The sequence below is a fragment of the Marmota flaviventris genome, chromosome 17, assembly GCF_047511675.1.
Source record: "Marmota flaviventris isolate mMarFla1 chromosome 17, mMarFla1.hap1, whole genome shotgun sequence".
NCBI classification, from domain to species: Eukaryota; Metazoa; Chordata; class Mammalia; order Rodentia; family Sciuridae; genus Marmota; species Marmota flaviventris.
In genome coordinates, this window is record NC_092514.1 from 12,654,046 (window position 1) to 12,668,545 (window position 14,500).

Below are 14,500 nucleotides of genomic sequence, written 5' to 3' on the forward strand. Positions count from 1 at the left end.
CAAGTCACTCTTACGGCCATGTGGAGGCCTGGACTGAAGGCCAAGAGCCACCAAGGATACAGCTGTGTCATCCACAGGTGGCAGGAGGGTGGACAGAGAGGCGTGGATCTCCAGGGCAGATCCAGGGGTATGTGGCCATACTGAGCAGGGAGATGGTGGGAGACCATCTGGGATGCCTCCAACATTTACGCTTGGAGTGAGTTTCTCTGTACCATGATAGGGCTCAGCAGGAAGTCAGAGTTGAGCAGGACGCAGAGCACTTCCTGGGGACAGGGCTGGGTAGACAGGGCTGGGCTTGCTCCCAGTGCACCACATGCCAGCCTTGGGGTCTTCATCTAATGAACAGGCTCAGCTGACACCACAGTTGATTATCCAGTGCCCTAGGGAGAGTTTAGCATGGCTGCTCATTCCTGGTGCTCGGTGATGACGGCTGATCTGTGGCACTGACCAGTGTTTCTGAACACTCACACAGTCTGGCCAGCAGGCAGTGGGGTTATGTGGCCCAGGGGGCTCAGCCCACTCATTAGGAGTGCCTGATCCTAAACTGGTTCCCTAGGCTCCTTCAGCCCAATGTACTTCTCAGCCTCAGTGTCCCCGTGGGAGCTCTGTGTAGCCAATGGCGACAGTCTCCTCCCACACACCATCTGCTGGGATCTGGAGGGCCCAGGTCCCCACCATCCTGCGGATGCAGCCCATCCTCTGTAAGTAGGGACACTCTGTGGGCAACCTCCCAGCTGGCAGGGCTGGGAAGAGGCCCATCTCCCTCTCCTCCTGTGAGCCCAGCCCAGTGGCACCTGGCTTGCGACTGCCCCTTTCCTCTGACCTGAGTGGATCAGACCTTTTCTCACAGAGCTGTGAAACCCACTACGTCTTTCCAAGCCCCACTTTCCCCACCTGCACAGTGGGCCCCCCTCCCACCTACAGACAACAAATGTGAATGTGCTGTGGTCCGTGAGCACGCAGGCTGAGCGGGACTGAGGCCTAAAGGTGGTGTGGCCAACCCAGCCCTTGCCCTGTCATAGGGTGAGCAAGGTTTCCCTGGAGAAGCTTTTTCATGCTCAAACCAGGGCGGGTGCCATGGCACCCACTTCCTCTGAGCACCAAGACCCTTGAGATACTCACATGACTTGGAGACCAGGGACAACTTCAGGCCAAAGAGCCAGGAGGCACCAGTCAGGAGCCAAAGCAGGGGTAGAGGCTGACCCAGCAGGACCCTCCCCACCCACCCCTGTGCTCCTGGATCACAGGACAGCCCAGCCCACAACAATGGAGAGAAGACAGGCAGGGTGCACTACTAGCAGAGAGGGAGCCTGGGCCACACCCTCACGGTGCGTGAGCCTGGCTTGCCGCCCATGCCCACTGCCTAGCTGCCCGCACGCCAGGCGTGGAGCACAGAGCAGGATGCTTCATGTGTGTGCACTATGCCTGCAGAGTTATAGGGCAAGGAAAGTGGGAAAGACCAGGCAGTCCATGGCCTGTCTAAACCCCCAGTGACCAGTTCCCCTGGAAATGTGGCCAGGGTCACAGAGCTTCTGAACTGCTCCGAGTCAGATATGGGGATTCTTAGGCCATTTCCTCATGTTTTTAAAGCACCACAGGGGCCACATTCAGCCCCTGAGCCACCAGGGTGGCTCTTGCAGAGCCCAGAAATAGGACCCCAGGCCCAGAGGCAGGGCCATGCTCCACTCAGCACAGTCCCAGTGACTCAGTCCCACCATCATCCCTGCACAGCCTGCGTCCCCAGGGTACCCACAGGACAAGCACATTCAGGGAATGCAGAGACTGGGGTGGCCTCGTGTCTGGGAGGAAGCCTTCACTCCTGGGCCCCCTGGGCTGATCTTCATCATCTAAATTCGGCTCCCCCACTCTCACCTTTCTCTTTCAAGGCAGGAGGGTAATATGTCCCAAGCCCACAGATGGACCGAGTGCTTCCTTGTGTGTGTGTGTGTGTGTGGTAACCGGGATTGAACCTAGGGCCCTCTACCACTGAGCCACATCCCCAGCCCTTTCTATTTTGAGACAGGGTCTTGCTAAGTTGCTGAGGCTGGCCTCAAACTTGTGACCGACCCTCCTACATCAACCTCCCTGAGTCACTGGGATTACAGGCAGCTGCCACAACACCTGGCTCTGGGTGGCTTCCTGACACGGATTCACACCTAGGCCTAGGAGGTGTCAGATTCTGACCCCTGGGGCTCCCACCCTGGGCATCTGCCCCCTGCCCAGCAGTTCTTGGATGGGACTCTGGGGCTATAAGCCTGGGGACCACCTGGTATGTCCCCCTCCGTTTCTCCATGTCCCAGACCCCTTTACAATGAAACAGTCTAATTCACAGTGTCTCCTTTCTGAGGTCCCTAGGATCCCTCTGCTGGCAGAGGCTGTGCTGTGGCACGAGGCCCTGGAGAGCCGAGCTCCCTGTGTGTTCAGACACAAGAGTCCCCACGACGTATCAGCCCCTCCGACACAGCCCTCCAACTCTGGGGCCATGGGTTTTCACAGTGACAGTGACCTGCACAAGGCGGGCCAGCCTGGGTGGCTTACCAGTGTGAGCGCAGGACATTTAAGAGCAGGATGACGCCACCTAGGGAGTAGCAGGCCAGGTAGGGGGATCCGAAGGCCCTGCTCAGCTGGCGGGTTTTCTGTTCCCATCTCCCAACCTACATGACAGGCAGAAAGAAGGGGAACAAAGTGTGAGGGGTTTATCAGGGAGAATTCAGGGCAAGGGCGTGGGGGGACAAGTCCCCCTCTGTGTTCCCAGGTTCCCGAATCCCCAGTGCCAAGGAAAGAGAAGCGCACAGGAGCACCTGCCTCCTGCCTCAGCCAGCCAGCTATGCCTCAGGACCACCTTTGCAGGGTTTCTACACTCCCTTGGTCCCATTATGTACAATTCCAAAAAGGCCCAGCAGACAGGAGAAGCAAGAAGAGCCAGAGGAAGTTCTCGGAATAGTGGAAGCACCCTGGGTCCTGTTCCTGCCCTGGAGACTCCCCTGGTATTCCATCCAAGGAAGGAATGGGAAGCCCCTCCCCATCCTCCTGTGCTCTCCTGAAGGCACCGGTTACCAAACTTGTAATTCTTAGCCACAGAATCCTTTTGCTTCTTCCAACTAATCACGTCTGGAACCTCAACATTTAGAAACTGTCAGGGCAGGGAAGCAAGCAGGGGGTTCCCCTGCCTTTCCAAGGGCCTTGCTGGTTGCCTTCCCCAAATGTCAAGGCACAGATGCTTGCTCCCCCAGCTGGGCTTCTGCTGCCCGGCCAGCCCAGTGCCCAGATGAATGCACGGGGTGGAAGGGAAGAGAAGGGGGGAAGGTACTTGGAACATGCAGAAGGACAAATGTGCAGTCTGGGGTTCTAATTAGGTGAGAAGTCCCTTCTCTGGGTGGGGCATGAATCTGAACCCATACGTATGTGCATGTGCATGTGAAGAGGGTCCCCAGCTTCTGACACTTCAACTTAGCAATTTTCAAACTTATGATGGTATAAAAGGGATAGTCTGGGTCTTTTCTTGGGCTATCAATGTGTAATCTGATCCTTTCTCCTGACACTGGGCAGTGGCAGTGAGCCACAGCTCCTAGTCAGCTCCACGATCACCGGGGGAACAAGTGGTACCCTACAGTATTCCGTGTGCCAGTCTTTTGTGGATACAGTAAATTACACAAGCTATTCAACACTTTATGATAAAATAGGTTTTGTGTGTTGGGTGATTTGGCTGACATGAGTTGTGGGAGCATGTTTAAGGCTGGAGAGACGGTGAGGCGAGGCTGTTCGGTAGCCTAAATGCATCTTTGCCTTAACAATGTTTTCAATTTGCAATAGGTTTATCAGCACATAGCCCCTTTTGTTAAGTCCAGGAACATCCATTAGGAAGGATCAAGGTCTCTGGCTGCTGATACTGCCGCCCTGGGGCGCTGTGGGCTGTGGTACACCAGGGCCAGCCATCTATCACTATCCGGCCCCACGGTGAGTCTGTTTGCTGCCTAGCCCAGCTTCCCAGATGGACCTGCCTTTCCCAGAAGCCAATCAGTTGGCAAGTGATGACTAGCTCAAGGCCCTGCCCATGAGCTGGCCCAAGGCCATGACTCCCTCTCCAGGAGGCAGCTCTAGTCCTGGGCCTGTCCTTGGAGCTCCTGGGCAGCAGGGCTGGGGGGAGGGGCGTGGGCCCACATTTATGGGAAGGAGAGCGAGGTGGGAGGTTCCAGGGCCTGCCCCTCGGTCAGCTGTCAGCTCCTCTGCTGTGTTCTAGAAGCTGGCCGGCCCTTTGTCCTGCTGGGGCAGGAGCCTCTGCTGAGCCAAAGGGAAGCTCAGTCCCCTCTCTAGAGGGGGTCGGGGAGATGCCCGGTGCTGGAGCGCACAGGGTCGGGGGAATATCATAACGCCTCGCAGCCGGCTGGGGCATCATGGTGCCTGGGGCCACCAATGTCACAGTCCTTAGGGCCACTTCATGTTTTCCCTTTTAGCCCAAACTGGCAACCATCACTGTGATCTCATTCCAGAACACTTCTGTCACCCCAAAGTGAACCCTGCACCCATCTACCGTCACTCCCATGTCCCTTCCCCATCCATCCCCTGGCAACCACCGGTCTCCACAGATTTGCTATTCTGGACATTTCCTATACCAGAGTCATACAACACATGGCCCTTTGAGTCTTGCTGCCTTTACTCGTTTTCAAGATTGACGCATGTTACAGCACGCATGTGTACTGCATTCCTCTTAGTGGCTGAATATTATTCTGTTAAATAAAGACACCATTTTTTGTCTATCATCAGTTGATAGACATTTGGATTTACAGTTTTTGGCTATTACAAATAATGCCACTGTGAACATTCAGGTACAAGGTTTGTGGGGGACTGGGCTGTAGCTCAGGGGCAGAGGTATGTGTGAGGTACTGGGTTCGATCCTCAGCACCACATATAAAAATAAACAAATAAAATAAAGGCATTGTGTCCATCTACAACTACAAAACATTAAAAAAAAAAAAAAAAGGTTTTCGTAGACATGCATTTTCCTTTCTTGGGTACGTACCTAAGAGCAGCTTTTTATTTAGACAATCCACTTCATTTGCCTTTGAAGACTCAGCCCAACTCAATTAACGGGTGAGTGCCTATTGGTGTAGGCCATGGTGCCAAGTGCTGTTGAAGCTCCAGAAATACATAAATGGGCCAGGCCTGCCTGGGGGAGCCGAGTCCACCGGCCAACAGAGACGAGTCTCTGCCTGTGTGTCTGCTCCTGCAGGCAGATGGCAGGACAGACAGGCCCTGAATCTGGAGGGGTGTCGGGGTAGTCTGACATCTGTGCACATGATGGGGTTCCTTCTGGAGGGCTGTGGGAGACGGGGCCACCTCCAAGGCCTTTCCAGAGCGCCTGTCTTCACAGCATGAAGACCCTGCGAAGGGCCTGAAGTGCCCTCCCTGGGCCAGAGGAAACAGCCTGGCTTCCAACTTGCACTGACTCAAGTCACAGTGGGAGACATGTCCAGAGAGAGGTCTGTAGGGAGCTCCAGGGAGGGGAGCAGTGTGTGCCCATCCAGGGTGAAATACCGCTAAACAATGCCACAATCACCATCAATCCAGCGTCACACAGCCAAAAAGAAGTGCAGCAGAAGAACTCTCCAGACCCCTGTCTAGACCCTTTCTATCCACCGAGGCCTGTGAGCCCATTTGCTTTTCAAATGAGTCACAGTGGCACACGGTGTCCCACTAATACATGATCCTAAGACATGGTTTTTGAGTTCACTTGAGTTTTTCTCTCCCACAGAGAGGCCTGTGACCCTTCCACAGGCCCTGGTGCTGCAATAGTCAGGTCCTGGGTTTGGTGCCCAATTTATCCTCTGCACTCTGGGAAGCCAGTTTCTCTCTCAGGACTGTCGTCTACAGATGGAGGAGGTGGAGGGTGGCAATCTGAGTTGCCAACTTGCCATATCCAAGGAATGTGACTCCTGCCTTTCAGAAATGCAGCACGGGGAGCTGGGGTGTGGCTCAGTGGTGAAAGACCTGCCCCCCATCAGGAGGCCCTGGGCCCCATCCCCAGTACCACCAAGAGGAAAGGACAAGGAAGGGCCTGAAGTGCCCTCCCTGGCACCCCTAAAGGGATGGGCAAACTGTCCAGTGCTGGCTGGAGAGATGTACCAGGAAGGGCCCGAGGGGACTTGTCAGGGTCATGGTGACACACGGGAACCTGCACAGGTAAAGTGTCCCTCCATAAAGCTAGTTGTTTGCAACTTTTGAAGGTGACCTCTAGGGCCAGATGAGAAGGGCTGCCAAGGTCATTTACCCCATAGGGCCACACGTCTACCCTGAAGGCAGGTCTTTTCTCCTGATTTAAGAGGCCTCCTAGATGTGTCCGAGGACACCCAACTGTGAAGGGGTGTGAGTGGGCAGGCCCTGGCCCTGGAGCCCACAGTCCAGCACTGTGCCAACTCTCAAGTCACAGTGTCCTACAGGGCGGTGGGAGGGAGCCTGTCCTCCAGACTCGGCTCCAGGTTCCCAGGACTTTGCTGTTCTGGTGACAAGGGCTAATCTGCTGTTCTTAGCCTCTCCCACAGAGTGAGCCCCACTTTCTTCTCAGTCTAGGAAAGGGTGGGCCGTGCTCTTGCAGAACAACCTAATGACAATCAAAGACCACAAGGAAAGAGGAAGAGGAAGCGGTCAATTGGTGAATCGTGAATCCCATGAACAGCCGTCATCTGCCTCCCGGCTGGCCTGGCTGGCTTCTTATTCGATCACTATTATTTCAAGGCAATCAATAAATCACCAGCCAGTGCGACTCCTGGGTCTGAGGTTAATTTCCCTCCCTACCCAGCAGCCCCACCATCCCCTCTTCGGGCGCCCGGCTGCACACTTCATCCAATTAAGGGGCCGGAAGCAGGCAGGGAGCTGGAGACCAGAGCCAGTCATGAGGGTCGGGTGTGGGTGACGTAGGCGCTCTCAGCACGTGGCAGGAGGAAGAATGACGGGTGCTCTGCTCTCACTGCTCCTAGGTTTGCTCATCATCCCGATTTCCAGAACCCCATCCCATGTCCAAACTCCCTCCCTCTTTAGGACTGCCAGACAAATACAAGCTGCCCCAGATAAATTAGAATTGCAGAAAAACAAGCAATTTTTCAGTGTGAGCTATTCTGAAAGTCACATGGAACTCGTTTTGTTGTACAAAAAAAAAAAAAAAAAAATCATTTGTTGTCTACCCAAAATTTATATTTCTTGGAGATTCTAAATTTGTTTTTGCTGTGGGCAGCCCTGACCAGGGGTCCCCAGCTCAATTCCATCATGGATAAGACCGACCCCCAGGATCTCCAAATGTTGATTCATTTTCTTTTTTTGCTATTTTTCAAATCTCTCCCACAAGCCAGGCATGGTGGCACATGCCTGTAATCCCAGCAAGTCGGGAGGCTGAGGCAAAAGGATTATAAGTTTGAGGCCAGCCTCAGCCACTTAGAAAGACCTTGTCTCAAATTTAAAAAATAAAAAGGTCCCAGCGGCTCAGGAGGCTGAGGCAGGAGAATCAAAACCAGCCTCAGCAACTTAGTGAGGCTCTGTTTCAAAATTAAAAAAAAATAAAATATAAAAAAGGGATGGGGATGTGGCTCAGTGTTTAAGCCCTGGTATCAAAACAGACAAACAAATAAAAGAATGGGGGAGGAAACTCAATGGTAAAGCACCACTGAACCAGGTTTAATCCCCAGCACAAAAGGAGGAAACCTGGGATGCAGTAGAACCCAGGATGCCGTCCTAGTGGTGATGGCCACAGCCAGCTGAAAGGTCCACAGGCAGATCACCCAGCTGCCAGCTACTGCAAACAATTCAGGTGAAGATATGAAACACATCCTGCCCCCTTCCCAGTGTGCGGGGAGGATCAGAGCAGGCAATGGATAGAAGCCCATCAGCATTTCATCCAGGCGCATGAGCATCCTGACTCTTCCTCGGTCTGTGGCTCCTAGACAGTGCCCTATTGGCCTCTGGTCCCACTTCCATGGGGGGAGACCGTCCAGCCATGCTGACGATGCCAGCCTCAGTACCAGAAAAGGGGAGTGGGGCGGGTTGGGCATCTTCAGAGGTAGAGCATGTGCCTCGCATGAATAAGGCCTGCGCTCCATCTCCAGGGCCAGTTACGATGATAATCATAGGGCTGAGGGGGTAGCTCAGTGGTAGACCACTTGCCTAGCGTACAAGAGGCCATGGGTTCAAACCCCAGCATCACAAATAATGATAATGATAAAGTCAATAAATAAATGATAAAGTCAGTAATAATGATAATGCCTGGGCGCGGCGGCACACGCCTGTAATCCCAGTGGCTTGGGAGGCTGAGACAGGGGGATCGCAGGTTCAAAGCCAGCCTCAGCAAAGGTGAGGCACTAAGCAACTCAGTGAGACCCTGTCTCTAAATAAAATACAAAATAGGGTTGGGGGATGTGGCTCAGTGGTCAAGTGCCCCTGAGTTCAATCCTTGGTACCAATAATAATAATAATAAATTTTATCCAACAATCAAATATTCTGAGTTTTCAGATTAAAACCCATGCTTCCATCTTGTGGTGGAAATCTCTGTGATAGGATCATGGTGGGGATGGAGCAGAATCAGTGTCTCGGCTGTAGGGGACTATGCTCACTGCTATAGTCTGCGACTTAAGTGTCCCTCAAAGGCCACTGTGTTAAAGGACTCATCTGTGAAGTAGCACTGTTGGAAGATGGTGGAACCTTCACTAGGTGGGGCCTAGAGGGTGGTCTTCAGGTCATGGAGTGCGCCCTTGAAGGAGCCAGTGGAACAGCAGCCCCTTCCTCTTTGGTTTCCCTGCCACGAGGTGAGTGGTTTGGCTCTGCCGCATGTCCCTGCTGTGATGTGCCACAACAGGGACAACTCATGGAATGAAACCTCTCAAACCGTGGGCCAAAACCAAACTTTTCTCTTTATAAGTTCATTGTCTCTTGAAGTCACAGGAAGCTGGCTGACACATTCACTGTGTGAACTGATGGGCTCATGGTGGCTCCTGAGGCTGCAGGCACATGAAGTGCCCACCAGGGAGCTGTGCCAGCCACTGCCCACACTGCCCAATGCAAACAGCACTGCAGCAGGCACCAGCACAGTGACCTCACACTCCCGAGGCCTCCAGTGTGTAAGCCCAGCATGCCATGTGCCTATCACCACACCCTGGCAGTGTGTCATTTCCATCAGAGTTCACAAAGAAGGAGAAATCTGTCTGCAGGAAGTTGCTGAAAATGGGGGCTGGCTCTGTGATTCAATGTGTTAGAGCCAGGAGCCACCAGCATTGCATGGTGACCCGCCCTGCCACAAGGACCCCTAGAGCTGCTGGTTTCATAGGAAAAGGCCCAAAGGCCACCTGGTAAGCACAGAGTGTCCTTGGATCCTTGGATCTGGATACCCTTGGATCACGGAGCCAGTCTTTACAAATTAGGTGACCTTGGACTGTTTCCTCTGCTTGAATAACAATAACATCCATCACAGAGTGTTACCCTGGGATTATAGAAGATCCGCAGGATGTGCTCAGCCCAGGGCCAAGCAAGCCTCTGTAAAATGAGCTGCTTCTATTATTCACATACAGTCGTGTCCCTGGGAGACCATTGCCCAGGGACGCTGACAACCCAGTGGTACATGGCAGAACCAGGTAGGTCTCGGGTCTGCAAGGCATCCTGTGATTTGGTGCTCACCGCCCAAAGACTAGAATCAGTCTCCAACTCAAGAAAACTGTAATAAGGATGCTCTTTGAGGGCTAGAAAAGCATCAGGGCAGCTACCTTCTGGGGACCAGCCCCTTTTCTGGAGATATCTTATATGTCCTTGAACTGAGGGCTGCTGAGGGTGGATTTTTTTAAAGACCCCATTTGAAGGGAGAAAGAGTCTCCTTCACATTCACTGAAGGACTAACTTGAGCACCTACTCTGGCACCCAGCAGGCAAGCATTTACTTCTGATTTCAAACACCTGCTCCTCTACTGTCCACACTGGGCAGCTGATCTGACCTCTTGTCCTCAGTTTCCTGGCCTGTAAAGTGAAGCTAACAATATACTGCCTCAGAGTGTCACCCTGAGGATAAAGGAATGACGGCATGTGTCTGGAATGTGACAGACAATCATGTGGGATAGGACCATGTTTTTATTTTAGTGTAGACAGATGAGTGGGAGCTGAAGCATGAAAAAGGCCAGGCTATTGGCCAATAGCAAAAGTTTTATGTGACCTAGGGTCACCAGGGAGATGACAGAAAGCCCAAGCCACACTGGGGCACCAGGTGCATTCGGAGCCAGGTCCTCCCCCTTCCCAGCCACCCCTGAATGACCTCATAGAGCTCCTCCTCTCCCACTCTGCTTCCTTCTATTGCTAAATTGGCCCAAAGCCCAGCTCTAGTCCCAGGATCCTATCTGAACTCCTCAGAAAAAAGCCATGTTCCCCACAGCCAGCCTAGGGGTCCCAGCCATGCACCTGGGGCATGCTGCACAGTCTGCGACCATCTCCAACTGAAGCCCTAGACTCCAGGCTGTGTGTCTGCAACTTTTGCTGGGGAAGAGTCGGGTCTTCCATTAGCTTCAAAGCATCCATAAGAACCAAAGAGAGAGCCTGGTCCCTTCCACTCAGATGGTGCAGTCGGATTCAGCACTCCTGATTGCTTTCTGCCTTCCTGCATTTGTCCCCAGCTCCTCCTGGCTGCAGCTGGGCCTTCCCCCGTCCCCAATCCTATTCACTCACTTCCCATCCCTTGAGCTGCCCCTGAACGTCCTAACAGCACCAGGCCCCAGCCAGAACCTGCTTATGCCTCTGAATGCCTGCCACACTCCCTGGTGAATTGTGGCCATGGTTTCACAAATCAGACCCTGCTTGACACACCCTGCCTCTGTGTGCTGGAGCTGCCACTGAGGAGGGTCTTGGGGACACAGGGAGACCACAGGTTGCACATCCCAGTGAGCCAGGCCTCTAGGGTGGGGTTGGCCAGGAGGAAATGGAGACTATTCAGGAGCCCTGAGGCCCCATGAAGAAGGGAGGGAGGAGGCCCCCAGAGAAAGGCACAGTGTGAGACTACTAGATCACAGTCCTTCCTAGGTGAGAGTGACACACAGGGGTCAGAGTGGGGGAGATCCCCTATGGGCACTTACTTGGCTCTTCTCTCTCCCTCATCTCAACCCAAGCCCCCTGAAACACAGGTTCCTTTGGAGCAAGAAACTCGGGGCTCCTCTGGCAGCAGGAGGTGGGCTCTGGAGTCTGTTGGGGCCCACTGGAGGGACAGCCTGAGGCTGCCAAGGCCACCAGATGGTCCCACCAGCCCTAGAGAGCCCAGCAGCATGAGAACAGCTCATCTGAGGTGCACTTCCTGTCTCACCTAAAGCAAAGGTTGACATGACACCATCAAACACAGCAGGTGCACACAGCCAGGCGTGGGGCCGTGAGCCCAATCCCTACTGAGCTAGGTGAGCCCCTGGACTAGCAAATGAGCTCTTGCCCCATCCTCCCTCGACCACCTACCCCCTCTCTGCTTCCACCCCAAGTAGCCTCACTTCCACCTGCCCTTTCCCTGATGCCCAGGTGCACACTGTCCTTCCAGGTATACAAAGCCGAGGCTCCCTCTCGAGGCCTGTATATCTCTTCCTCTTTGGAGCAGTGAGCCTGTGCCCAGCCCCCTCCAGTGCATAGTAACAGCAGCAGCAAGGACAGCATCAGTGACAATGTTCCGTGGCACACAGCTCAAGTGCCCTGTCACAGGACACAGCTCGCCTGCAGCTTTTGACAGTAATTACCTGCTATTTCCACCAGCTTGTGGAGCGAATCATTGTCCAGGTACACACAAGGTGTCCCCCTGCAATACAGTTACATTTGCACTTGACTGCCTGAGAGAGGGACCCAGATCACACTGGGGAAGCCAGGACACAGAGCCCTCTGCCAACCAGAGTTTGCTAGACAATGCGCTGAGCAAGCTTGCTTCACATCTGAGAGGCTGTGGCTGGGGAGCGGGGGTACGAGGATCTCCCATGATCCTACGGTGCAGGATGGGTCTGCTCAATCAGCATTCTTGCCTCTTCATACTGCTCAACCTCCCACCCCCAATTTACAAGAGCAGGAGGAAGAGAGAACCTTGAGAAACAAGTCCAACAGATGACTAGGCAGGGGCTCTGGCTTCTAGTACTAGCTCCAGCTCTACCTGGAACATCGTATAAAGAATGGAGCTCACCCCCAGGTGGGCCAGTAGAGAACAGGCAGCCCCACCCTGAAGAATGACTCAGCAGAAAAGGGCAGGGGCAGATGTCTACTTATGGTGGTGCTGTGCACACCAGGATAAACCGTTCAGTAGATGCAGAAGGATCTCAACTGGCTTCCTCATAGAAATCAACAAGCAGAACCTAACATGGATATGCAAGTTCCCAAAATAGGCAATGCAATCTTGAGAAGACCTAGAGTTGGAAAACTCACACTCCTGATTTCAAGCATACTGAAACAATTGAATATTGTAGCATTGGCTGGATACCAGTAGCACTGAGACAATTGAATATCCACATGCAAAAGAATGAAGCTAGATCCTAACCTCACACCTATGCAAAAATTAGCTCAAAGTGAATCAAAGACCTAAATGTCAGAGCTGCAACTATAAACTCTTAGGAGAAAACAGATGTAAATCTTTCTGACCTCAGCATAGCAATGGTTTTCTCACAAGCAACCAAAGAAAAAAATAAATAAAGTAGATTTCAAAGAATTAAGCTTTTGTGCTTCAAAGGACACTTGTGAAAATACAGAGACAACCCACAGAATGGGAGAAAATGCCCATGAATCATTTATCTGATAAGAGACTCATATCCAGGATATAGAAAGAATTCTTAAAACTCAATAATAACAAAATAAATGTGTGCCCACTAGAGTGGCTAAAAATAAAAAGACTGACCACACCAAGGCTGGACAGGAGCAGAGCAACTGGAAGTCTCAGTCACCGTTGATCAAAAAGTAGAAAGGTCCAGCACTTTCAAAAGTAGTCTCTTAAAAAACTAAACACACGGGCTGGGGATGTGGCTCAAGCGGTAGCAGGCTCGCCCGGCGTCTGTGCGGCCCAGGTTCGATCCTCAGCACCACATACAGAGATGTTGTGTCCGCTGAAAACTAAAAAAATAAATATTAAAAAAAAAAAAAAAGCTAAACACACATCTACTAAATGGCCCAGCCACTCCACTCCTGGTATTTTGCTGAAGAATGAGGAAAGCAGCTGCCTAAGCAAAGACTTGAACATGGATATTTCCAGCAATTTTATTCCAAATAGTCAAAAACTGGAAACAACCCAGGTGTTCAGCCACAGGCGAATGAGTAAACAACCTACACTGTATCCATTCTGTATATAGATACTTTATATCCATATGATGCAACACTCTTCAGAAATGAAAGGGAACTATTGATACAGTAATAGTCAATTATTTATAAAAAGTAACAATGCAGGCCAGGCTGGATGGCGCTTGCCTGTAATGCCTGTGGGGAGGCTGAGGCAGGAGGATTGCAAGTTCAAAACCAGACTTGGCAATTTAGGGAGTCCCTAAGCAACTGAGTGAGACTCTGTTTCACAATACAAAATAAAAAAGGCTCAGTGCTTTAGTGCCCCTGGGTTCAATCCCTGGTACCAAAAAATAAATATTTATTAACTGGACCAAAAAAAAAAAAAAAAAAGTATATACTGGATGATTCCATTTATAAAAATACTTGCAAATGCAAACTACATCTAGTGACAGAAAACAGGTCAGTGGTAACTTGAGTAAGGGGAGCAGGCAGGATGGAGCAAGAGGGAGGGACCACAAAGGGACTCAAAGACACTTGGGGGGCAATGAAAATGTTCACAACTCTCATGGAAAAGAGGTGGCTTCTTGGATTAAACTCACTTCACATAGGTGCTGTTTGTAGTATTCTTCAACAAACCTGTTTAAAATGAAATTATTAATTTTTGAAATGTGGTAAAGTATCACAGTTGTGGTTTTTAAAGTCCTTATCTATTAGAAATTCTATATTTCAGGGCTGGGGTTGTGGCTCAGCATTCCCTGTGCAAGGTGCTGGGTTTGATCCTCAGCACCACATAAAAATAAATAAATAAAAAATAAAGGTGTTGTGTCCAACTACACACACACACACGCACATGAGATAAAATAACATGGTGTCAGGATCTGCTTTGAAACACTCTGGCAAAAGAGAGGGGAGAGGGAGGGGGAGGAGAGAAGGGACGGTGGCCCGGGAGAGGTGCAGAGGATAGAGGAACAAGAGGGACACAGCCCCAGCATGAGCTCATTCCTAACAGGCACAGTGGTGGAGGGGTCAAAATAAAAAGTGAAACAGCAATGTGGACCAGCTGTTCACTGACCATGTGAGCTTGGCCAGGTCCCAGCTTCCTTCAGGTTAAGGTCCTCATTGAAGAGCCAGGGAGGGCTCCCCTCTTCCCTCAGTTTCTGTGGGGGTGTTTTATAGAAGAGTTTGCCCAAGGGCACACAGTGAGCAAATGGATTCAAACCAGGGTCTGGCTCCAGTTGTGGCCCCTCCTGGGCTTGGC

The 14,500-nt window shown here is 51.9% G+C and overlaps 1 protein-coding gene across 2 annotated transcripts in view; it reads right to left on the reverse strand.

Annotated features, from left to right (window-relative positions):
* Pemt (phosphatidylethanolamine N-methyltransferase) overlaps positions 1 to 14,500 on the reverse strand; it is a 77,915-nt gene that overhangs the window by 16,913 nt on the left and 46,502 nt on the right. For both annotated transcript variants that reach the window (XM_027921478.2, XM_027921477.2), the window contains exon 3: positions 2,539 to 2,654. In XM_027921478.2, the coding sequence (XP_027777279.2) occupies positions 2,539 to 2,654 (116 nt within the window). The remainder of the gene's footprint in view (positions 1 to 2,538; positions 2,655 to 14,500) is intronic.